Source organism: Mytilus trossulus, chromosome 14, assembly GCF_036588685.1.
Source record: "Mytilus trossulus isolate FHL-02 chromosome 14, PNRI_Mtr1.1.1.hap1, whole genome shotgun sequence".
Taxonomy (NCBI): domain Eukaryota; kingdom Metazoa; phylum Mollusca; class Bivalvia; order Mytilida; family Mytilidae; genus Mytilus; species Mytilus trossulus.
The window spans coordinates 34,013,869-34,041,161 of record NC_086386.1 but is presented as its reverse complement, the minus strand read 5'-3'; the positions used below and the strand labels follow the sequence as shown (position 1 = coordinate 34,041,161).

Below are 27,293 nucleotides of genomic sequence, written 5' to 3'. Positions count from 1 at the left end.
TGAAAGTTTACTTGTGGTAGGTACAACAGGATACCGACAACTTACATGGCTCGTCAGAATGGAAGCTAAAACGAGAATAAAAGTCCTTGAAAATTTGATTTAAAACCTTTATTATTTCCAACAAAGTTTTTGAGATTTTAACCATTTATGAAAACAAGACAACATTTTAAATCTAATGAAAAGAAAAACTCTTTCGCCAAAAAAACTATCAATATATACTTATGCTAACTTCCATGCAATCTCCATCACTTTATAATGACCAGTAAGTTGAACCACTTAGTATCTTCCACGTGCCTTTTAATGTCTGATGTACCTTAAACATATTTATGACAACTGGTATAAGCACAATAATTACTGCACAGTTTTAAAGTTCTAAAAATAAACCATAAATTAGACTTCAACCTTGCGAAATTTGTTTGATGAGTACCGATTGAGGTTTATCATGTTTAATCTAAAGGAACATGGTTTATCAATTAGTTGAAAATGCGGCTTTGAACTAGTTTTCAGAAGCTGCGAGTACTCGTTGTTCAATAATGTGTCTCTTTGTGTAATTTTGTGTGCTAAGTATTGTGTTGATACTCCACTGTACAAATGGGAGAGGAAAGGAGGTTGGTATTTGGGTGGTAGGAGGTGGAGAGGATATGCGGAGCGCAAGCAGACATCTTAAATCATGTTACGAGTGCCCAAAACCAGTGGTTGTCGATGGTTGATATCTGTCATATTTGGTTTTTCCAAAGTTGTATTTGAAATCCGGCCGAATACATTTGTATAGCTAGTATTCTTTATTGTTTTTGCTCGTTGCCGAATGTCATACTTTTACTTGTTCCATTCTAGTAAGTTTTTATCAGTCATGTATGAAAAGCAAGTCATGTTTTTTTTTCTCAACCAGTCGAAATGTATTGGAGACAGTGTATACATTAAGAAAAAAATTAGAGGCACCAGTAGTTGGGTAATCTAACATCTTATATTTAACTGGAATATACCAGTCAAATGTTTATTGTTGTTACAAATCTCGACTTACCTAAAGCACCTAGTAAAACTGTTATAGGTTACACTTTGTAAATACAGATGTTTCTCAAACCTCGCCTCTTTTGGGGAGATACATAATATTCATAGATAAGTTATTTTGTTAATGTACTTTTCATGATCTCTGTTTTTGATTCATCTCATAAAGGCATCACTTTGAAATGTAACCAGTATAGAAAAACATTGTTGCGACTAAATTTTAATTCTAAGTAGGTAAACAAATGGAGGGTGGTTTAGAATTTTAATATAAATTTAAAAGGTCCAGGGCTTATAAATGTTGAAAATATACCGCACAGCCCTATAGTTTGACCTTGGAATAAAATAGTAGTGCATATAAACTTTTCGTTCTGTAATATTATTTTTCACGAAAATTCATAGTAAAAATGTCAGTTTTCAGTTTTAGCTGCAAAGGGAGTTCCTATGGGAAATTACATTGTCTTTATTTACCTAATTGCAAAGAATAAAGAGGTGAAAAAAACAAACATACAGAATTTCACAAAATCTGGTTTATCTCAAAGGTTTTAGAGATTTCAACTCAATTATGAAGTTTTATGAATATTTAATGAAAATTGAGAAACTCCTGGGCCTATAATGACTAAGCATATATTCACAATTTACATTAAGCATGGTTAACTTAATGCACTGATTTCAAAATAATTTCATTATATATACATATTTGTAATTTAAATTGTTTAGAAGTACTGAAATTTGTTATTTGCAGTCATTTCAATTCATTGATCTTCTTAAACATTTTTGGTGGAGTGTTTTGGTCCAGTCAGTCGATAACCCAAAAGTAAGCGGTAACATCTAAATGTGCTTTTATTTTGTGATCGTGGCATAAATAAGTACAAGCTTGAATTACAAAAAGATCTCAATAAAACTTACAAAAGTGTGGTCTGTCCTAAATATGTACTAAATATTCCACATTGATAGAAACAGTTGGAAAAAATAGGAAATGTGAGACTCAAGGGGCAAAAAACAGAGAAAAATGCCTACCCCTGGGTCATAATTTCGTATGATTAAATTGTTAACAATGTTTTCTTATTTCAAAATTCCATCTAGGCATTCAGAGATGAATTCGGTGTGGATAATTTAACTACAGAAATTCCAAAAGACGTCGTAGGCTTTTGTTACGAGATGTATAAAACAGAAGTAACGTGTCCTGATTACTGGGATGCCTTTAAAGAGGGAATGCCGTTAAAACAACTGGCACTGGGCAGGACTCAGGTCTATAATTTAATCAACATACCAGTCAATGACAACATGTACGAGGCTATTGAACGACTAACTAAAAACACCTGGGATCCGTCTAAAATAGGATTTGGTAGAGACGCTGCAGGTCTTACCGGCTACCAGGATATACAAATAATAAAGATTGAAAGAATCGAAAACATAAACTTGTGGATGCGTTATGGAAATGAGCGTACCTATTGTTTTAAAAAGGTTGTCGATCAGAAATGTAAATTTCGTAATCTCACACAGTTACCAGGATCGAGAGGTGTATTATTAACAACCCAACACTTACCGTCAGTCCTACAACCTCGTCTATACAGTGAAATAAATGAGGTCTACCTGTTTCATGGTACCAAAGAAGAAAATATATATTCCATATTGACAGATGGACTAGATAAAAGATTAAGCAGTAATGCAATGTTTGGCAGTGGAATCTACTTCGCCGAAAGCTCAACGAAAGCAGACCAGTATACAGGTAAATGCAAATTATGATAACATCATTAATAATTGACGTCCTATTATGATCTATTATGAAATTGACAACTTCGTGCAATATGAAAGGCACTAGAAGGGATTTTCGGTTAACAAAAAAGGAAAATGTATGTTTCAACTATTAGAAGAAACATATTCTTACATAGTTACTCGTGGATTATCGGATTTATCCAATCTCGATAGTTAAATTATAAATTTTAAAGTCCTCGCCGAGGCTTGGACTTTAAAATTTATCATTTAACTATCTCGATTGTATAAATCCGATAATCCGCTTGTATCAATATAAGAATCTATTTTATATCACGATCCGGTTAGCTGCGACAACAAACTCTTACATTACATATAAACTATCTTCTGATAAACGATCAATGAATGAAATGTTGTGCCGATAATACGTTTAAGGCATGTTATGTAACAGAGAAACAAACAGTGCATCCAGGACTTAGTTAAGTATATATGCACGCATTGGTTCAAAAATTATGGACACATTATAATTTAGAGAAAAAAAATCTTTGCAAAATTAGTTTATCTTATGTACAGGTAATGACAGCACTCATTTGTAGCCCATTTTCCTTACATTTGCTACAGAATTTTTAATACAAAAAGTTTTAAGTTCCATATTTGTCATTATGGGTCTTTATATTTTAATTTATGGTAAGGCTTTTGCTTATTTTCGAAGGATTATGTTGACCTAGAGATGCTTTTATACGTGTCGCTCGAACTCTGATGAGTAGTTTCATCTTTGGCATTAAAACCATATATACTTCTTTTACATTGAGCATATAATAGGTTAGGTTATAATGATCTATGTCGTTCTGTCTTTCGATTCATTGATGGTAAGGTTAAATCGCCACCAATTGTTATAGCAACTTCTTTCTTCCTGTTGTCCTAGCATACTTAAGAAGTGACAAAATTGATATATATAGCGATAATGATTTATTTGCTTCTCATTTTGTAGATTGCAAAACAGACAGAAGTATGGACCAAAAAAGGTTTTTTTTATCAAGGGTCTGCTTAGGAAATACTTATATAATAGAAGAACCACGCTCGTTGAGGAAACCCCCCTGTACAATTTGCAAGGAAGAAGTATGTAGGGTACATGATCGAATCAACTTTGCTGATAGTGTTGTGGCTGACGGTAAATGCTTGTTCAGAGAATTTATTGTTTTTAACAACAATCAGTGTTATCCGGAGTATTTGATTACTTATGCACGAAAATAGGTTCTCATAGTTAAAAATTTGTATGAATACAATAACATTTTTTGTACAGAATTTAATTGAAAATTTAAAAGTTTTCCGGTAAAGTGAAGTATATTTAATTCGGTATTTTCAGATTTTTATGAAATGCTCAAATGTTTTGATGATCACATATGAATTTATTGGCATTTTGATGGTACACTTATTCATTTATGTTTAACTGTTACAAAATATGTGGCCCAAAATTTATACAGTTAAACTTACGTATTGAAAAACTATTAATATTGTAAAGTGGAATCCTACTATGGTGCAAAATTTGCGTGGTCTGAATTTCTTCGTTTTAGTTGGAACAAATCATTAATATGTATACCGTAATATATGATATTTACCTCCCACTTGCTTTCGTATAATCTGTGTATGTCTGTACATATTCATTATTATAGTATTAATGTATGGACTTTTTCATATTGGCCCTGTAACATGCCCGAGGTATTAATAATGGCCAAGGATGGTTGTAATGGCCCTGAGGCAACGCCGAGGGCCATTACAACTGTCCGAGGCCATTATTTATATCAAGGGCATGTTACAGGGCCAATATGAAAAAGTCCATATATTGATACTTTTATTAACCAACAAGGCAACTTCATTCAACTGTTCAAGAACAGTCTTTGAGTCTCGGATACACCTATCCACAAACTTAACAACAGGATCAATACAGAAAAGCCCGTTTTATAATATTTTTATTAAATTGTTTTAATTCTTCGTTTAAACAAAGAGTAAAAAACTTACCGTGAAGAAGATACAGGAATTTCATAGCTGAACTTCAAGTTTCAACTTGTCTTTTCGCATGGAATTTTGGTCAACATTGTGACTGTCAGATGTAATTTCTGATTTCTCATCCAAGTACTTAATTTTATGCTATTAAAATTCATTTCATCTAGCAAATATAAAGTAGCTGGGAAGAATAAGTCAGACAGTTCAACTATTTCTGAAGTCTGCATTCTCTCTTCTGGCCTTGAAGGCATAAAACTTTTCCCAGTGCTCGGAGCGCAAAAATCATGCTCGAAAAATGAAAACCAGCAATTTGATTGGTTGATTTTTGAGTCTGAGTACAAAAATCATGCTCGAAAGTTTTATAACCGTGAGGCCTGGAGATTGAACAACGGAAATGAAACAGTGATAATAATCGAAAGTCGTACTCGAAAAAGTCTGTGAAATATTTCCGTTTCAAGTCGTTACAAAACAATGAACATCATTTAAAATTGTTGTTATGATATTAAGTTTAAAAAAAAATAAAAAAAATGTCACACTTATTTTAAAGATATAAACAACATTTTGATTTAATCGATGTCCCGTTTCATCTGTTCATAATGCAGACTCTGATTTAGTAATGCACGGGTGTGATTTCGTAATGCATGACTGAGATTTCGTAATGACTGGCTGTAGCAATTTCTCCGTTCATAATGACCAGATGTCGAAATTTTCCTTTTATAAAGCATGGGCATTTCTATACATATTGTAGTAAGTTGGTTAATAAATTATTATTATGAATGTTGTGTGTATCTCTACGCCATTGAAATTTGGTTTGTTGAGAAATAAAGATATATGTTGTGTATGAAGAATTTGCGAAAAAGTATAATTTCAATACTAATTTTGTAGAGTTTTATGGTATTTTAAGTGCTATTCCAAATATATGGAAAAGTAGGATAGTAGGTAGTTCTAAACTTGATAATATTGAAAATAAATTAGTAGATAAAGTTAAAAAAGAACCTAAGTCTTGTAAATTTTTCTATAATTTATTTCTGGAGGATAATAAAGTATTATCTCTTTCTTCCCGTAACAAATGGGAAATAGACTTAAATTTACAGATTGAAGATTGGAATGCTATTTATTCCATGCCCTTCATTATAACCAAAAATTCGTTTTTACAAAATTTTCAATTTAAGATTGTTCATAGGATTTTACCATGTAATTCCTTTTTATATAAATGTAAATTAAAAGAAACTGAACTATGTACATTTTGTTCAGAAGTTAAAGAAAATATTTTTCACATTTTTTGGGAATGTAATGTAACACAAAACTTCTGGTTATCCATTATAGATTGGATTAGAAATTATGAAATCTTCTTGCCTTTTAGTGCAAAAGAAGTCATTTTAGGTGTGTCTGAGGATTCTGTCAACAGTAAAACAGTTAATAATATCTTGTTGTTATTTAAATACTATATATACAAATGTAGATGTAAGAGTGTATTGCCCACAAAATATGGTGGGGTAGAATATTTAAAGTATTGGATTACAATAGAAAAATACTCTGTATGTTTCTTAACCCCTACACAAAAAATAAAAATGGATCAGAAGTGGCAATTGTTAGAAGCAGCATTTAATTAACAAAATCAATTGTAATATTTATATCTTATTATACCATTATGATTTAATCGATCTGACAAGTATTAATTAACTTTTTATACCTTGTGTCTAATACTGTATTATGTAATTTCACATGTTTCATCTTGAAAAATAAAATAATTACAAAAAAAAATCTTCTTAGATTAAACTATACCAATCTTGAAATTAATACAATAAAAAAAGTCAAACCGAACATCAGTTAAGACGTTGCTCATTCTAAAATAAATTTAAACATGACATAGGTTATACGGCTTATAACAACAGAGAGTTAAAATACATGCTTTTGATACAAATCATGCCAAGAAATTTGCGGTCCTGAATTGCTCACCATCAACGAGCGCCTCCTTGACATCTTGCGCATTGAATCCCGGAAATTACACAAAAAACAAATTAATATAATTAAACGAGACGGCGATCTTTTGGACACTTTTGAAAGAGAGCAAACCACATTAAAATTAACTCTCAATCGTAACATCATAACTGGAAAAAAATCCCGGAATCATCGATTGAGGAGAGAAAAAACAAAGATACGTCATGAACTCTACAAACACTGTAGTCAATTTGTTTTCAGTTGCTTTGTCGTAGACCGAGACTAAGGTACTGTCAAAAGGTCTTTACTTTGGGAAGATGACCTGAGAGAAGTTAGGAAGATCCCTCAGAATAACACAGTCCATGATACATTGATACATGAGTGATCTCGACTCATATGACGACCGAGACGATGTCGATATTCCCAGATTTAGAAAAAAAGTTCATAGATTCCTAAACCAAGTAAATGTGCAACTTTAGAACATATTATTGACAAAATTAAATCCGACGTAACACATTTGTCCATTGCCACTTCCCAAACATTCAGCAATTTATAGTCTGAAGAAAATGAAGCTGTGTGGAAACTTAAGAACAGAGACGACATCTATACTATTAAACGAGAAAACCTCATATTGTGTGTCGCTTCTCTTCCGTCCTTGATAAATTAATCATCATGCCTCTATGTTATCATGCATAGTCGCATTTGTCATCCATTCTTATGATTATTCAGATTTGGTTATTTTTGGAGAAAAATGACTAAAAAGGAATCCAGATATTGATTCCGTCATCAGACTATCTCGACTATCTTTTAGTCATAGATAATACTTCCGGTTTGAAACATGCACAAGTACAACCAATGGTATGATAAGTAATAAAAACTAAAAATAAATAAGCCAATCAGAGCGTTTTCCATATCATGGTGTTTGGATCGCAAAATCCACAACTATTATACCTTAAAGGGGACAATTAATTTTCGCGTTTATCTACAGGGAAACTACGATTATACTAATTATATATATATAGACTCTGTATTCTGTCTACTGTTTTCTATGAAATATTTTCTATCTAAGGGGTCATACCAGTTGCATATATACATATTATAATAAGTAAAACATGTGGAATCAAGAAAGTGTCCATAGTACAAGGATGTCACCTCGGCACTATATTAACTTCAACTTTATCAACAAGAGTGCACACACTGAAATGTCTCGACTTCTATACTAATCATTGATATTATGTTGATAGTCCTAAATATAAAGCTTTATTACAACTCACATAAACTCAACATTAACCAAGAAAACAAAACATTTATCATTGAACCATGAAAATGAGGTCAATGTCATATGAACCATGCCAGGCAGACATGTACAACTAACAATGCTTCCATACAACAAATATAGTTGACCTATTACTGATAGTTTAAGAAAAATAGACCAAAACATAAAAAAAAATAACACTGTGCAATAAATCGTGCAATTAATGTCATGGTCAAATAAAACCTGCGGGAATGACATATAGATCATAATATAATTCCATTCACCAAATATAGTTGACCTTTGGCATATAATATTAGATAAAAAGTCCAAAACTTAAAAAACTTAACTTTGACCACTGAACCATGAAAATGATGTCATGGTCAGATCACATCTGCCCGCTAGACATGTACACCTTACAATCATTCCATACAACAAATATAGTAGACCTATTGCATAAAGTATGAGAAAAACAGACCAAAACACAAAAACTTAACTGTAACCACTGAACCATGAACATGAGGTCAAGGTCAGATGACACCTGCCAGTTGGACATGTACACCTTACAGTCCTTCCATACACCAAATATACTAGCCCTATTACTTATAGTATTTAAGATATGGACTTGACCACCAACACTTAACCTTGTTCACTGATCCATGAAATGAGGTCGAGGTCAAGTGAAAACTGTCTGACGGGCATGAGGACCTTGCAAGGTATGCACATACCAAATATAGTTATCCTATTACTTATAATAAGAGAGAATTCAACATTACAATAATTCTGGAAAAAAAATTCAAGTAGTCACTGAACCATGAAAATTAGGTCAAGGACATTGCACATGTGACGGACGGAAACTTCGTAACATGAGACATCTATATACAAAGTATGAAGCATCCAGGTCTTTAACCTTCTAAAATATAAACCTTTTAAGAAGTTAGCTAACGCCGCCGCCGCCGTGGATCACTATCTTCATGTCGAGCTTTCTGCAACAAAAGTTGCAGGCTCGACAAAAACTACCTCGACTAAAAACTTTATTTTACATTTTCATGGATCTACAATCTGTCGATACCTGTAACTTGGCATTGCACAGGGTCATGTTTTTCTCTGGCTGTTAATGACGTCTTTACACTAAATCCATCGTATGTTGGATGTGTACGGATTGATTGTTTAGTCTTAGAGGCATGATTTTTTTATTAGTTGTTAGTGGCTTTGAACTAGCTGTTAGTGGCTTTGAACTAGCTGTCAGTGATTGCGAGTACTCTCAGATCTGTTCATTGTATCCTTTTGTGTCGGGATGTATAAGTTCCCGGCCACGTCCACGTGTATTTGTTGTCTATCTGATGAGGTTAGCCTTTTTCAACTGATTTTTATAGTTCGTTCTTATGTTGTACTGTTATACCACTGTCCCAGGTTAGGGGGAATCCCGCTAACATGTTTAACCCCGCCACATTATCTATGTTTATGCCTGTCCCAAGTCAGGAGCCTGTAATTCAGTGGTTATCGTTTGTTTATGTGTTACATATTTGTTTTTCGTTCATTTTTTTACATAAATAAGGCCGTTAGTTTTCTCGTTTGAATTGTTTTACATTGTCTTATAGGGTTTTTTATAGCTGACTATGCGGTATGGGCTTTGCTCGTTGTTGAAGGTCTATATTTGTTAAATCAGTGTTTACAAAGGCAGACAATATGACCCAACACTACAAGGAATGTTACAGGGTGCTTACGTAGTCAACAAACTGTTAGATGCCGCAGGATTGTTTAACAAAGCTTATCATTTATTTACTGACAGTTTTTTCTCCTCAATTAATCTGGCTAAAGAGCTTTTAGCAAAAGGAACATTGTTCACTGGAACATTACGCGCTAATCGGCAAATGCCAAACACAATCAAGAATCCTGTTTTGCAGGAAAAGGAGAGCATTTATATTAGACAAGGAAGAATTCTGTTATGTGCATATAAAGAAAGGAATGGTCGAAAACCAGTTAGAATCATATCCTCTTTTTCTAAAGCAGCACAAGAAAATGATAAACCGGCTTTGATTTGCTCGTATAATAAATTTATGGGGGGGCGGGGGGGGGGGCCTAGATTTGGCTGACATGATGACAGAGAGTTACAATGATGGACGAAAACGTTAAAGGTTTGGAAAAAGGTTGTTTTTAATCTTATGCACCGTATGGTAATAAATGCATACATTATTTATAAAGAAAACATTTCCGATAATCCGAAATTGTCGAGACTATCCTTCACACAAAGACTGATAGAGGATCTCGCTAAAAATCACATGGTGCTAAGAACCGAAAACCAAGACGACAATAGACAAAATAAGAACAACAACGGGATCAGAAAGTTGCCCGGTCACAGAGAAAAAGATTGCGATGTATGTTCAGACAGAAATGGTTACGGGGGTCGAAGGAGGAGTAGGACTGTATGTCGAGTTTGCGGAAAAGGTGTTCACCGGGAATGTAAAGACAACCATTTATGTGTTGAATCATGATTAAAATACATTTTTTGTTTCTTATCAAATGTTTTTATTTTATAGCAGGTGTTCAGACAACCCACTACAATTACATAAATTAGTCATGTATATTGCATCGAATTCTAATCCCTCAAATAAAGATGTCTCTGTACCAGGAGCATGACAAGCACTTTTGAAATTACCCTATTTGACCTATTTCTTGATGGTATTTGGGGTTTTTTAAATTGATTTTAATCGGTCATTCTATTTGGATTGGAATTCGCTCATTGAATGTTTTATGCTTGTTGTATTGTTTGATTTCGATTCAGCGTACTTCTGAAGAATCATTATTCCATAAAAGTTGCGCATGCAGTGCATCGAAATTGGTTTTTCGACTGCTATCATTATTTAGTGAAACTGTAATATTTCTTTGATTTTTTTTTTTTATACAATACAAAAAAGAAAAATCAGCAGAAAATCCACACAAATTAAAACAAATTAAAAATTGCATAAAAGTATGGCCAACGCGGCTTAATGAAAAATTGAAAGCACTTTGCATGCAACTACGCAGCGTGCCGTAGCCCCTCCCACAGTACACAAAAAAAGCGACGTCACTGAAACCTATTGTTCGACGTCAAGAAAAAAAACATTGGCCGAAAATCGGCCCGTGGCAGTCAACGTAGTTTATACAAATCGGCCTAAAATCGGCCCATGGCACAGAAAACGTTAAGGTTTCTTCTTGTGAAACCTAAGGATTTATTTGCTTTTGCAGCAGTTTGTTGGATGTGGGTGTTCCATTTTAGGTCTGCTGAGATGGTGATACCTAAGTATTTTGCATGTTTTACAGTTTCTAAGATGTGTCCATACATGTTATAATAAAAGTATGGGATTTCTTTTTGTTGTTATATTCATGATGTTACACTTGTCTGGATGAAAAGACATAAGCCAATCTTTTCGTGTTGTTTTCGCGATGTTGGTAACCAGAACGTTGTAATTTCGCGATATTTCTAATAAGAACGTTAACATTTCGCGATGTAACTTTAAAGAAGACATATTTCGCGGAATATTCACTGAGGTCATAAACTCGGTTGCGCGAATTTTAAAAAAGTATCTGCTAAAAAAATGTCCATGCCGTTTCTAAAAGACGGAGAAATCCGCCGAAGAGCAGGGAGATCAAAGGAAATACTTGAGATGAACAAAAATAAATCAAATACAACTTTGCATGACGAAATTGAAGAAATGGTAAAAGACACAGAAGAGAGTACTGACAGTATAACATGGAAAGACGGAAGACGAATTGTGAAGCTTTTTTTTCGGCCTCTCGGGATTTCATGTTTTAAAGCCCGGTATTTCGGGATCAGGACCCCTCCGACCACCCCTCAAATTAGCCTTAGTCGGTCTTAGTCATTTATACGAGATTCATATCCTACCATTGGGATGTTAATAAGGCTCTCACCAAAAGAAAAAGCACTGATGGTTAGCTGTCTTTGGAGAAGGATATTTGCCGAAATGATTGAGTATGTAATTTTCTTGTTCTAGTATCTGATGGTATGAGGACTAGTGATGGGATTGCAATGAATCCATGAATGATCTTGTAGAACATGACAGATCTGGTTTTGCGGCGGCGCTCAGTGTGTGTGTGTGGGGGGGAGGGGCATTGTAATTCGTTTAACATGGATTTAACACTACTGGTGTTGTGGTAATTGTTACATAAATATCGGGCCGCACGCCTCTGTACCATTTCTAGATTATCTTTATATTCTGCTGTGTGCGGATCCCATAAACTACAGGCATATTCAAGTTTAAGTCTCACTATTGAATAATTACATTAGATGTGTGTTTCATTATAATACTTTATTTTAACTGGTTAACTGCACATCCTGTGTTATTCCTTTAGCAATTGCATCACTCAATAAAACTTTTCATTCATGATAGCACGTGGTCCCACACTAAAGTGCACAGGTGAATAAAATACAAAATATATAAAATTCATGTTTTCATGATCATAGCTAAAAAAATGTAATTATAAGTATTGAATGCTTCTTTTTGTAACTTTATAGGGTTGTAAAAGCGCGCTTCATACTAAAAATGTGCGCACGTTCAACGCTTTTACACCCCAATAAATTTACAAAAAGAAGCATTCAATTCTTAATTGGTAAGCACGGGATTGGCTATCAGTGTTAGAAATTTTTAATTTTCGCCCCAGGAAGCCAAGCGATTTATTTGCATTTGATATGATTTTGTCGAAGTCATTGTTCCAAGTTATACATAATCACAGTGTGGGAACGGAACTGTACGGTGTTTTAATATTTTGGTCATTCGGGAGACTGTCAAGCGGTGCTCCGACATTCGAAAAATAACAAGTCGATGAATGTAAGTTTTGATTAACGCAAACATTATAATATTAAGTTTCTGCTTAAAGATTTGGTAACGAAAACATTCTACACAATATAAAAGACCAATCAAATGCTGTAAGCGACATATACAGCCAGACGTTTTCTAACAAACGGTTGAGCTCCGAGTAAATCGCTCAAAATTCGTCATCAACATCGAATAAAAGTTAAAAAATAATTCAAAAGGATATTCATAACTACACCAATTTTTACAATTAAGCCTTTGGTGATATATAGTCTAACCATTCTGAAAGTTCTATAACGATTGTTTCAGTAGAAAATTAAATAAATCAATTTTCTTGATGTTGGTTGATATTATTGACTGTACAATCACTCGCTCGCTGGCTGTATTCTCGCTCGGAGCCTTTCTGTACAATCACTCGGGCAAAATAATAAAATAGATTGCATATTCAGTTCATTGTTTTCTATTTCTTCACTCAATATTGATGTATTAAATATATAAATAAGAGTGACCATAAATTTTCTCCTCGTTTTCCAATTAAGTTTCAATCGAGTACACCATTCTAACGCACACGTAGTTTTTCTATACCAGAGACACATAAATCGAAAATCAGTATACAAGACAAAAACCAAAACGTAAAGCACACATCATAATAAATATCGATTAAGAATAATAAGCTCGTCACACAAAATTCAGTCAATAAAGTAATTATTTCAAGTATTCCAATATTTTGCATATAAAAAAATGATGAATTTACTTTCAAGCTTTGGGAATTGATTTCAACTTTGGTCACAATATAAAAAAGCGAGGATTTCCTCTGTTTTCTGTGACAGCTTATTTACTAATATTATTAATATTACGGCTAGCCCGAGATTAGGTCCCAGCTTGTCTGGCAAAACAGCCGTTGGACGTCAGAGTAATCTCGGACTATATTACGGCCTGATTATGCACGAACTAATTGTCACTGGACAATAATTAAGTGTAGAATTAATCTTACGACATAAAAGTTTAGTTGAATTGATAAGGAATATACATGTAAGATGCATGTAATACTTAAGATTTTTAGTGAAAAGAGTTCGTACAGATTCAAAGATTTAAAGTCGAGCGCTGAAGATCAAAAGTCCACATCTTAACATTTTAGCTCAAGCGATCGGGATGTAACAAATCCAGTGGTCGACTTTATATCTACACAGCGCACGACTTTGTATCTCAATTGCTTTTAAATCTTTAGCAGTGTGGATGGATTTGAAATCTGCAGCGCTGGACTTAAAATTAATGGCTCTGGATTTTTTTAATCTCCAGCGCTTGATTTCAATAACCACTCTCAGTAGGAAACAATCCGCAAATTATTGGGATAAAAATTAAACACCATGTTTAAAGTTGATAAGGGAGGTTTTTTTTGTTTGTTTTCATATCGACGGGTTGTCTGTTTACTTTTTATTGATAAATTTTGGAACAAGTCTACATATCATATTATATGAACAAGAGGCTGTCACAACGACAGCAAACCGGATTTATTAACAATTATTTGTGTCCTGGCAATATCACAAGAACCATTACTGGTGAATGGTGAAAGTGAAAATCGTCCATATCAAATTTGACCTCCATTTTGTCATCAGTATCAACATATTAAAATTTGAAAAGCTTAGATTGAATGGTTCATGAGTAAATGCAAAAAAGTGAATGGAAACGCCATTTTATGATCTTTCATGAACCACAAATACTGAACGGTAAAAGTCAAAATCAGAGACACATAAATCGAAGTTTATTTTATGTTTTCTCCATTAATAAACAAACAAATTCCAAAATGTACATTCTTTTATCTTGTGTTTGTATTTGTCAGCTAGTTGGTTAATAATAATATAGATCTTACGTGTGTGATCGTGCTCAATTCTGTGAATGTAAATGATAAGGACGTCTCGATTACTACTTACTTTGGAGTCAATTCAATAATTTTTAGGAACACTACAACTGATGATATCAATATAGATAAATAAAGAAGTTTATCAGGTCAATGTATATATTATAAATATCCTATTGGCTATGAAATATAATCTGAGTTTTTATTTAAAGATATTTGATTTGTAAATTTCCGTTTTCTATACACATTTGTACTAAAAGCGAGGTTTCTCATGAATACTGTAGCCAAAATCATTACTCTGCTCCCAGGCGACATTACAGAACTGCTCCAAGTGATAATACAGTCGAAAGTTGTTTACCAACGAGCGACCGTACAGTGAAAAATATTTAGTGACTTCTGTTTTCAAAGATTTAGAACTATTTTCTAGTGTAAACATGGTGAAGTTGTATATGATGGAAAAATATATAAAAATTCTTATTACACAACTTAAAATTTTGTTAAAAAAACCTTGTAAAGTCAGATTTTCAGCTGAATGAAGACAATCATTTGCATAATTTGGGTCGGAGCTCTTACTTTTATTCCATTTTTTTCCCTGTTTTCTTGCCTCTAGAATATTTTCTGACCCCTGGAATGTTTGAATATTATTGACAGATGCAATACTTTTCTCATATGCATTAAAAGTGAGCCCAGAGATAGTAATTATATAAAACACTTAATTTCTCCGTAACTGAAAATGCTCTCGAATGTCGGAGCTCCGCTTGACAGTCTCCCGAATGACCAAAACATTAAAACACCGTACAGTTCCGTTCCCACACTGTGATAATAGTCATAATGTATTATAACATTTTAACGGCTGTTTGTTTGCGATGTTTAAATACTCACTCTGTTGTAGCTACTTCACTCTGTCAATTTGATTTTTTTATAAATTTAGATCGTTAAGGTAGCACAATACATGGATTTTTTTACTTCCAATCACTAACCTTTGAAATGCTGTAACTTTCTTATGCATAGAAAATAATAAAAGAGGTATACATAGATAGATAAAAGATTATTTTTTTAAATGAATGCAATATTTTTATTATGCAATCATTATTTAATCAATTATTATGTAATTAGCGGTAAAATCTGGGTAAGTTCACTCGAATGAATTTAGCTCTATCATCTCTTTAACTATACAGAAAATTTGAACGAAATCTTAATCAACACATCATGGGCATCAAAAGGGTGTCTCAGATTGTCTCTATGGTGTTCATTATCTCATAAATCTCTAATTAGTGTAAACATCCTAACCACATAAAAGAAGATAATGTTTAATTAGGTGTAAAATTTGTTCTATACATTCTATCTGAAATCTGAGACACTCTTTGTAGATAATGGCCATAGGAACAACATATACAAAAATTCAACCCTCTAGGGATACCAATGCAGAAGCTAGTTTCATTTGAAAGTGGAAATTTGGTGAAAAATATTTTAGACACAGTTAACATAATAAGCATTATACATAATTGTTGCATAATACTAACATTGCATTAATTTGAAAGAGTAATCTGTTAGCTATCCAAAACTACCACTTTTATAATTTTTTCAAGCATTATTAAGAAAGTTACAGCATCGTTCTAGTACTATCTTAATATGTCGTTACCGTTTAAGTTTTAGAATTGGGCTCGTTCATTTAGCACATTATTAATTGTATTTGAAGAATATATTTGAACTTTCTGTTGTAATAAGCCATGTAACCTATGTCATGTTTAACAAATTTTAAGAATGGCACAAGCGTCTTTACGATCTAAATGTGCACCAAGAGGGATTTTTCTATATTGCGGCTGTAGGATGTGCTGTCGATGGATGTGTGTTCTTTCTACTAAACTATTACCGGCTTGTCCGATGTAAATTTGTTTTGCAGCCGCAGCATTCAATGCAGTACAAGTAAATCAAATTTTCACTTTTAAACGTCATGTTGGTCCGCATTTTGTCTTAAGTTCGCTTCCGATATATATGTATGCACATGTACCTAAACGAGAATCTGTGCATTTCAATACCTTCTTCTTTTCTTCGTATGAGCTTCCTATTATAAGGAACACCCCTTATCGGGTAATATTAAAATATGAAAAAGGAGGAAGAAACAGGGATAAAATATATTACAAGGTAAAATCCCATGGTGGTGCGCTATACATTGACAGTGAATTGTAAAACAATCATAGTAGAAAAAATATAGAATTATATACATAAAAATGATATACCAATCTTCAGAAGGTCATCATAACCCAAATAATTAGTCATTCATTTTACCGGCAAATAGCTTTCTTAGAATTATATATAACAATAAAATACATGTTACAGAATATTGGGATCGATATATACAGTATCATTCACGAGTTTAAAAAATTATCTAATATATATTTTTTTATTGTCTATGTTTCACCATCCAATTCTTAATGATAATTGTCAGCCATCTAGCTTTTTAGAAGAGATGATCTTTTGTAATGTAGCTTGAAACAGAAGTGTCTTGTAAGCGTTTTCAGTTTTAGTATTAACTCTTCTTTGAATCCAAGTAGTCTGATATATTTTGTACAGTCCAGTACAAGTTACGTAACTGCTAGTTTATCATTAAACATCAGTTCCCATGTTCCAGGAGGAGAGTGTTCAGCCACAAGCTGTTTGATAGTAGTGAAGTACTAGTATTCTTTAATCTCATTGCCTAGAACAGGACACTTTGTAACGTCGGAACATGTAAAATATCCTCTATTTCCATAAGGCATATAGCAAATGTGCATATATACCAAATACGTTCTGTCAACTACTTACAGAAATGTACCAATAATGAAAACATATATTGCAAACTCAAGAAGAAGTAATGACAAACAGGCACCTTGGATTGTTTTTTTTTCTTTTCGGTTGGGTCGAACTTGGCACGGGTCAATAGACGTTTTTTAAAAGTTCTTAGATTGCCCTTTGCCTTGTACCAACGTTTCTTGGTTTATAAGGGTATTTAATTTTGAATCTTGTCCAAGGATTGCTAAATTTTGTCCTCAATACAGAAAATTTATTCTGGTTATGAGGATTGTGTGTGACTTCTTTTCTTCGTATGAGCTTCCTCTGTTAGGAACACCCCTCTTTTGAGGCTAATATGGTCAAAAGTCTTTAACTATATACACACTCCGTGAATATATACACTTGCTAAAATCTAAAATAGACTTTAGAAACAGTTTTTAAGTTGAGTGATAATTGTCATCAGCCATTACACGCTTATCAGTTTAAGTCTCGAGTTATGCATCTTGTAGCACATATCTCTTGTGAGCATTTCTTGTTCCTCTATTTTGAGCTTGCTTTCACTAAATATATATGTGAAATTTGTACAGTCAATAATAAGGGCTGTAATTTTATGTCTATCAAAGAATGTCTCTTTCCACTTCATTTCTCCAATAAATTTAGTTTTAATCGGGTTGAAAGTTTCTTTTCTTGTCTCACTTAATGCTGAGCAGGTAGTAAGCATATGAGTAAGATCTTCTGGTTCTTGATTGCACATTTGACAAGTTGGAGCAATTTCATATCTGCTGAATTTGTGCCGATCAGCTTGTAGGGTGAACGTTCGTGTCATCATCCTACTTTTGATTATAACTTTTCGAAAATCAAGAATTGTAGGTTGCAATGTGGTGTAAGAGATATGTGGCTTTCCATTTTTAATTTGATTTATAGCTAAATATTTAACTGATGTCTTTTGGATTGTATCAATTTGAAGAACATTTTTCCAGTAGTTTGACATTTTGAGATTAACTAATGTTTTCCAATAGACCACTTTCGAGTTCATCCGTCACCGGAAAAAACTCGTCAATTATACACGCCTTTATGACGTCATTTACCAGATAGAGGGGGTCGCCTGTATCCCTGCACTATTTACGTTCTTCAAGCGTCTTAGTGATCGTCATTGTGTAGGATAAACTAGAAATAATGATTGTTCTGTAGGTACTTAATGACAATTCCCTAATGACAGCAGTGCTGGTTGTAAATTTTGAGAATTCAATTTGCCGAATAATTCGAACAATATAGAATTATAGTTTTCCAACCACTCGCTCAACATTGGAACGGAAGTGACGACGCCCCTCATAGCCAGAAATTAGTAGTGGTTTTGCTAATTAATATTCATAATATGTAAATGAGAATTGTACCACGTGATAGTACTTTGAACTTGACTGGCTTGATAGGCTTGATATCATTAAAATCTTTAAAACACGGATATTATAAGTTGCCCGTCACAGAGTCCTTATTTACAATCACTTTGATATTTCCGTAAAGTTGTCAGGCGGTCAAAATCAAAACAATGAACGCGAATTTAGTGAATTTTTCGTGCTTTCGTGAGTTTATTCTTCTTGAAATAGTGACATTTTAATTTTACGTGGGAACCTAGAGTTCCACGACTACACATACAAGGTTTGGACTTGCTTATTCTTTGGAAATTCAAGTTTCATATTTCACCCCGGCAACCTGTTTTTGTAACGCCCTTGTAAGCCAATTTTCAACACGAAGTTTGCAAATTTGACGTTTCAGCCATTTTAGCCTGTATTTTACACTGCAATGTTAAAAGCCTCTCGCTTCGATTTTTAAAATAGCTCAGGAACCTGTATTTTTCCAACAACAGTCATTATGTTTCGTTTAAATGGTGTATATTGTTGTGTATATTCATTTTCTGCCCCGGCAACCTGTCTATCACTTAAATTAAAATTAAAACAGACATTTTTTCAAAATTCCCTATCATTTTAATGTAATTTCCGTGACCCGTATCCGATTTCTTTAGTATAATATTCAAATAAGCAAAGTGGCGTTGATTTCTGGATATGTAAACGCACAAATGACGATGATAAAGGCGCGTATAATTGACGAGTTTTTTTCCGGTGACGGGTGAACTCGAAAGTGGTCTATTACATTTAGTAGGCAGACTGCTTTGAAGTTCCCATACATTTGGAAGATTATATAATTGTAGGGTTTCCATCACACAAAAGAAGAAGCTTTTTGGATTGTCAAAATTAATTGATGCTCGTCTTTGAACAAGATCATGAACAGTTTGGGTTTTTTTGGCGGATAATAAAGAGTAGAGCATAGATAGCTGCCGCTTGTGTAGCTCTCCTTCAATAGGTATTGCACCTAAGAGTAGATATATTGTTGATGTAGCTGTTCTTTGGGGGAGATATTGAATATGTCTCAAGGTATTTTTATGAAATTTTTCTAGTATTTCAATTTGTCCTTTAGTAAGTGGTAGTATTTCTAAACCATATAGAAGCCTTGGGAGAATGTATGTTTTATAAATGTTATATCCAGTAATTGGGTCAACCCCATTTGTTCCATGAAGACCGGAGCTCATTAAGAAGTATTTTGTTCTTCTTGCTAGTTTAATGCGGTCATCAATGTTAATTTCATTTTCTCTTTTGTTTGTTCTTTGGATACCTAAATGTGTTGTAGCATCTGTTGGTTCTATAGTTTTTCCTTTAAATACCCAACTGTTGTCTTTTTCTTTCATATAACACTACGATTTTAGTTTTTGTTGGATGAATGTTATTTTGATGCTGATCAGCATATCAAGCATTACTTGCATTTCCGATTAGTCCGAGATCAATAAGGCAATGTCTCCTGCACATGTAGGTGCACCAATATAAATATTTCCTAGTTGGAAGCCAATTGAGTTGCTTTTGAGTTCTTGAAGAAGATCTTGGACATACAATTTATAGAGATGGGTAGATAAAATTCCTCCTTGTCTTACTCCTTGTTTTATATTAAAACTTTCACTGATATCCCTCATCCACTTTACTTTTTGATTCTAAATCTGTGTATAGTCCCCTTAATAAGTTGTAATAAATCTGGAGGAATATTTTGGTCTTGTAGTTTGTCCATTAGTATGATATGTTTGACTACATCAAACGCTGATTGTACATCAACTGTTGTTCTAAATCATGGTATGTTGTTTTTCCCATTTTGCTTCTGTTATAAGTAAGCTTGCCATAAGGGGACATAATCCTTCTGTGAAGCCAAATTGTAAATCTGGACCCGGCTGTAATTGAAGTTTCTTTAGAATACACAGTTCATGTATTTTTCCAATGATGGGAGTAACAGTAATTCCTCTGTAGCTCTTGACATCTAGAGGGGTTTTGCCACTCTTTATAACAGGAGTAAGGATTCCTGTTTTAAAGGCTCTTGGAATAGAGATAGTCTCTTTTATTGTGTTGAATAAAGTTGTTAATACTGGTGTTAATACTGATTTGGCATTCTTAAGATGTTCGGCAGTGAGCCCATATTCATCTGGTGATTTCCCTACATTTAAAGTTTCTATTGATTTTTGAATTTCTGTTTCTGTGTATGGTCAGATGTTACTGGATTTTCTTTATGAATTTTTTCAATCAGGTTTTGGCGTGTTTGGCAGATATCTAAAAAGTAAAATCACAAAAATACTGAACTCAGAGGAAAATCAATACGGAAAGTCCATAATCACATGGCAAATTCAAATAACAAAACGCATTAAAAACGAATAGACAAGAACTGTCATATTCCTGACTTGGTACAGGCATTTTCAAATGTAGAAAAAGGTGGATTAAGCCTGGTTCTATAGCGCTAACCCTCTCTCTTTAATAACAGTCTCATCAAATAGGAGTTGTCATATTCGGAGTTTTTTGGCATACTTAAGTCTTCATGATAGTTAGCAAATACTTTTCTCTGGTTGGAATGACAGTATTCCTTTTCACCATCTATTTCTATACAAGTTGTTGTACTAGTTCTGGAATTTCGATTTCTATTAATCAGTCTACAGAAAAGTTTTGTTGTTGGTTGTTCCATGATTTGTTGGTAGAGTTGTTTTCTAGCAACAGCTTGCTCTATTCTCTGTGAGTTTCTCAAAAGTTTCTTTGCTGTTTTTAATTCAGTATGTGTCGGATGATTTTGTGGCCGTCCCTGATTTTTCCATTGTGAATATAGAATCATCCGATTTTATTTTAAGGAGACCCACTGATAGATTTGAGTTGTACATTTCAGTGTTTATTTCATCCCAAAGAAGTTTTTTGTATGAGGTTCCTTTAGATGGTTTTCTATTTGCAGCACTTGGAATTGTTACAGTGGTGTTTGTTTCTACTGGCACATGCGCTGAGCTATTTGTCGCTGAACGGTCCCAAATTTGGTATTCTTTGAAGATTGATAAATTTCTTGTTAAAATGTAATCTATTTGAGAAGATGATTGTCCAGAATGATGAAAGAAAGTCATTTTAGAGTTATAATTTCCAGCTGTTTAAAGGCTTAATTCCTGTACAAAACTCTATCATGCTTATTTGATCTTGAATGTAATAAAGTTTCATTGAGATCCCCACAGAGAATTATTTCATGAAGGTCCAGATATTTTTGTTTTATATCAAAGATTATATCTAGACATTCTGAGTACTCATATGCCGAGTCTTTGTCATTTGTTGAGAGATACGCATTGATTATGCAGATATTGAAGTTAGAGGATAAGGTGATAGCTACAATTCTTTCATTTCCCTCTTTTAATTTCTTAAAGTTCCCGCTCCATGCATCTGGCTATAAAATTGAGATCCCTGATTGTCCTTTTGGTAGTTTTGATCCATCTAGTGTATCGTTTGAGTCGTGACAGCGTGTGAAGTTGTCAAAATTTGGTAGTATATCGGAGAGAAATAGTTTTTGAAATTCCCATAAAAATGTTCTTGAATACATATAATTTTGTTGTCCAATGCCAAAGATACCATAAATGCTGTGTTAGATTTAACACCTTCAATGTCACATGTAACAATATTGATCGTCTCTTCCCTGATTCCATCATTTCTTCGAGTAGAGTTGTATTGTCTGTTGGTTTGTATTTGAGGCCTTTTTGCCGAAAAGGATGACTTTTGATTTGTGAGATTTTAGTTAGTTTATCCTGATTGTTCGGGTCTTCCATTTGGGTGCGTGAAATGTGATCTAATATTTCAGCCCCACTATTTTTAGTCTGATGCTCTTTGTAAATCTCTGAAGTACTAGGTGAATGGTTTAGAATGGTAGTTTGTTGTTTTTCCTGTTGGTTGAGGTAGGTAGTACTGTTCGTGTGTTGTTCGATATGTTGGCGGACAAAATGTTGACACTTGATGATATGTTGGTACTTGTTGACCTGTATGTCTTGAAACATTGATATTATGATTTGGTAATATGCCAAAGTGTGACATCCCTCCTTGATTTAGATGGTAGGGGTTGTTGTATGTAGGATGTCTAAATTTTGGAACACCTTGTCGGTACATCTGTTCTCCATTGAACATGTTGAAATTGTTAGGATGATGTGTATTGTATCCCATTTGATTTGGATAGGCGTAATGTCCTTGAAATTGTGGGGGTTACACATAAGGTATTTGAGTTGGTTGTTGGTTTACTATTCTAGATTGTAATGATATATGAAGATTAAGAGCCGTGCTGAATTAATGTGGTTTTCTAGAGAGCGTAGACGTTGTTCCATTAGCTCTTGTTTAAAGTTGGAAGATTGTTGTCTATCATTGCACGAGTGGTTGTGACAAGTATTACAGCTGCTATATTGCTAATTTGGTATGTTGTTTTGGCAGTTGTTAGTTATAGAATTGCTTCCATGATTTGTGTTTGGAGCTTCTACATGTATATTGTTGTTTGTGCCAGTTGATGTATTTTGTATAGTCTCAATAACTCTCTTCAGTTGTACAATTTCGTTTTCTAGACTCAATATTCCTGCTCTTTGAGAGTTGGAAATATTTCTTTCCTCTATCTTTGGTTGGTTTTTCCTTCCTATTTTGTACATTTGTATTTTGTGTAACAGTGTTTGCTGGTTTGAATGTGATACCAGTTGTAGTGTTGTCTTGTAATATTGTAGGCATTATGTCTGGTTCAGAAGATATATTTTTATCAGAATCTCTGTGTCAGGATTTTGTGGTACCCTAATATTTTACTGTCTCAGATTTTTTGTTTCACTATTGTGCTCTTTTGCCGGAAGATTTGGCATATTATTGTCTACATACTTTGGTGTAGTTTCATGTGAATCTAGATCTCTGTCTTGCTCTTGAGTAGGACAATTTGGTTTGTTTTGGTCTACATGTACATGATTTGGTGTAGTTGCATGTATATCAATGTTATCAAACAATAACTGATCATTACACTGTGCACAATGAAATACAATTTCTTTGTATATATTGTCAACTGCTGATGGGAGTATATTGGCGCAATTGAAGTAAAACTATAAGTCACAAGAGTCACATGCTATACCCTCAACAGTTACATCGGATTCACAGATAGGACATATGCATGAGTTGTTACAGTTCGTATTTTATGTTGTATTTGTATCCATTATACAATTTGTGTTGTAAACCTTGTATTCTAATAATTGTCTAGATTTTAACATTGTTTTATCTGATTGTTGCTCTTGCGAGTCATTATCTTTGATGGCTAATTGATCAGTTGTACTTGTTCTTGAGACAGTTTTCTCTTTTGTATTTTGGTTGTTCAACTGTGTTGAGAAGTTTTGGTTTATCACAACCAATGTTTTCAGATTTACTTTGAGAATATTGCATAATATTTCTAATATGTCATTAACAAATATATCTACATGATTTCCATTTACGGTAATTGTATTGGTGGAATTATAGTAGTTTATTGTGAATTTTAACTGATTGCCAGGATGGCCGTTGTTTTTTCTATTGAAAACTTTGTAGCAATGATCTATGATCGAGTTTGAGTTGTCTATGCCCGTTTGTGTTTGGATAGTATAAGGGTCTCTAAATTTCTTTGAATTTAAAATATACATAATAGATGTTTTAGCTAGCTCATATGCTGCTGTACTATATATAAGGACAGAGTTTTTGCCCGCTTTCATTTCATATTTGATATGCTCACGGTGGCAGTTGTCATACTTTTTGTCTAGAGCTTTTTGATTGTTTAAGTGATATGGTCTGTTATGGGTTATAGAGTTTGTAGGCAGTAGGCTGCTTGTAGAAAGCGCTTTTGATAGCTGTCTAATCATTGAGCTTGACATCGTGATACCTGATGCAGTTAATATATTTATTGTACAGGAACGTAGTGGAAAGTCCCACAGTCGCCCTGCCAATATATATATATATATATATATATATAATGAAAAAGTCAGGAGATTCACTGAATGTTCTTTTTCAGGGTCGTAGTGGAAATCCCACTGTCGCCCTGTGAACGATTGAATTGTCTACCAGCAGTCAGCTTTTATTTGGGTGCTTAATTTTCGTAGCCAAACCCAAGACAGGTTTCTATTTGGATGTACAACGTCCTTATGAAGAGTCCAATTATATTAGTCTCGAATCCTTTTGTGTTGATTTTTGGAGCTTTTCAGATTTGAGCGTTTTAAATCAGCATTTATGTTTGGAGGTCTACTATTTAAAGTTGTATTCAATTCTCTGATTTTATCATTTACTCTAAAAACTTGTTCTAGTAGTTTTTCGTCTTGAGCTAGAAATTGATTTGGGTCAGAATGATTTCGACTTTTATTCGTATATTGAATAAACTGGAATTTAAATAAAGGTTATTTTGCTCTCTGGATATCTTTGAAATAGTTCAACAATTTTATCTAAATTACTCAGTAACGAGTTGATTGCTTCATCAGATTCAGTTTTGAGAGAAATCAACCCTGTATTATATTGGGTTAAATCACATGTCCCTAGCCAAACGTATGCAGAGATGTTATGCAAATGTTAAATTTTCTTGTCAATATTTTGTGTGAGCCAACTTAACCCTTGTGCGGAAGTTCTTGATTTTGCGCACCACCACTTAATTTGGGTCACAAAGTTAGATGTTGTTGGCTTGCTCAAATATTTCAATAGCTTATGCTCAGTCATTAATTAGTCTTTGGTGTTATGATTGAAGTAATTAAATGTCAATCTCAAGAGATAACTTAAATGTTTTCTAGAAATTCCAAGATGGCTGCTGAAAATGGCTGCCGACAATGATCACTCACACATGGTCCATGATAAAATTGTCGTGGTAAAAAATATATACAGTCATAAAAGGTAAAATGTTCATGCGTTGGTATATATATACACTGGTACTTAGAAGGAAGTGTGTAAATGTTAAAAATGTTCGTGCTAAAACAATAAAAAAAGGATAAAATGCTCTCCCACAATTTTCACATCCACTCTCCTTGCTGCCTCGTTCTCGACAACAAACTGTATCTTATCATTTCCGGTAGATTTTCAATTGATGTCTGTAGTTGTTTTAATATTCGGGATTTGGTTAGCCATTTTAATACCTCTTTTGATTAAGGCTTAAAGGATATTTTTGTGCAACAAGAAAAACTTCGAGTTTTTGCAATCGTTTATTCCTTAATAATTCATTCTCAACTACTGTGCATACTTTCCTGGCTAGACAATAGGGTATGTTTCCTTGTACAGGGATTTTGTACAAGTTATAAGTTTTTTTACACCTACCTTCTTGCAACCAGTGATACAGGTTTATCTTATAAAATGTACCAGAAAAAAAATTTAAATTCAAAAAAATATACTTCAACCTAACATTTATATTAGTGACATTCTCCTTGACTTCAAACTGCAAATGAGGATACACGAATGGTTTAAATACTAATTTTATTATTTTCCACATAACATATTCATATCCATACACGGAATGACAGATTGAAGGAATGACAGAATGACAGACAAGGGTAAAACTATATAGCAACGACAACTTGGTTGCGGGCCATAAAGATCTATAACTCATCATAGTTAGTTCACATACCAAAAATCAGTGAGTCCGTTCACGCCCATTCGCGTTTGCACCCACTAATGTTTGCCCCCTTTCACTTTTGCACCCTACATGTTCGCGCCCAATTTTTATTGGTTTTGTGTTTAATAACTTTGTAATCAAGTTTTGGCAAGTGTATTCCTATAAGTATATTTGTTGTCATTGTCTCATTATAAAGTGAGACAGCATTATTTTTTGTGTTGAATAAATCTAATTAAATTTTGGATAGTGTATTGTTAAAAAAAATAACAATCCTTCTAAATAAAGTTGGATTCTGTCAACGTTTTATTTTGTTTAGAATAACTCTTAATCATGTTTTGGTTAGTGTATCGCTATAACTTTGTTTCAATCATTGACTTGTTTCAAAATAAAGTGAGATTCTAACTACGTTTTTTTTGTGTGTTGAATAAATTTTATCATGTTTTGGTTATAATAGTGTATTGCTATATTTTATTGTTTCTTTGTTTCAGATCAAAGGGACCAAGCCAAGGCTTCCAAAACGGTCATATATTCCGGAATTTGTATTATGTCCGGTAAAAGTCCGGCTTGGCAAAGCATGAAACGGTCATCTACTTTTTAGTTCAAGGCTTTGTCGGTCATTTTAACATTATTCACGAACTTTTTGACCCAACATTTTGCTTTTAACATCCACACATTTCCGGTCATAAAAGTGACATGATGATTAATTGCTATCAAAACAAACCCTACTTCAATACTTTCTAATTTATTCAAGGCAAATTAGTTGTTGGGCAGCTGAAATCTACCTGTTCAGGTGACAGGTAAACTATTTTCAGTACCGGACATAGTATAAATTGATCGGTCTATTCTGGGGGTTTTTCACAATTAATTTCCTACATTTCAACAGTTTGTATCTAATTAATTAAGTCCAAAAGATTAAAATTATTAGAAATAAGTTTATCAACATGATTTGATGAAAAATTTAAAAAGATTTAAAGGAGGTAAA

The 27,293-nt window shown here is 33.5% G+C and overlaps 1 protein-coding gene across 1 annotated transcript in view; it reads left to right on the top strand.

The window, feature by feature from the left end:
* The window catches only part of LOC134697424 (protein mono-ADP-ribosyltransferase PARP14-like), a 57,019-nt gene extending 50,554 nt beyond the window's left edge, over nt 1–6,465 (top strand). The window contains exons 9-10 of the mRNA XM_063559702.1: nt 2,089–2,734; nt 3,710–6,465. Of these exons, the coding sequence (XP_063415772.1) occupies nt 2,089–2,734; nt 3,710–3,972 (909 nt within the window). The 3' untranslated portion in view covers nt 3,973–6,465. The remainder of the gene's footprint in view (nt 1–2,088; nt 2,735–3,709) is intronic.
* The last annotated feature ends 20,828 nt before the right edge of the window (nt 6,466–27,293 follow it).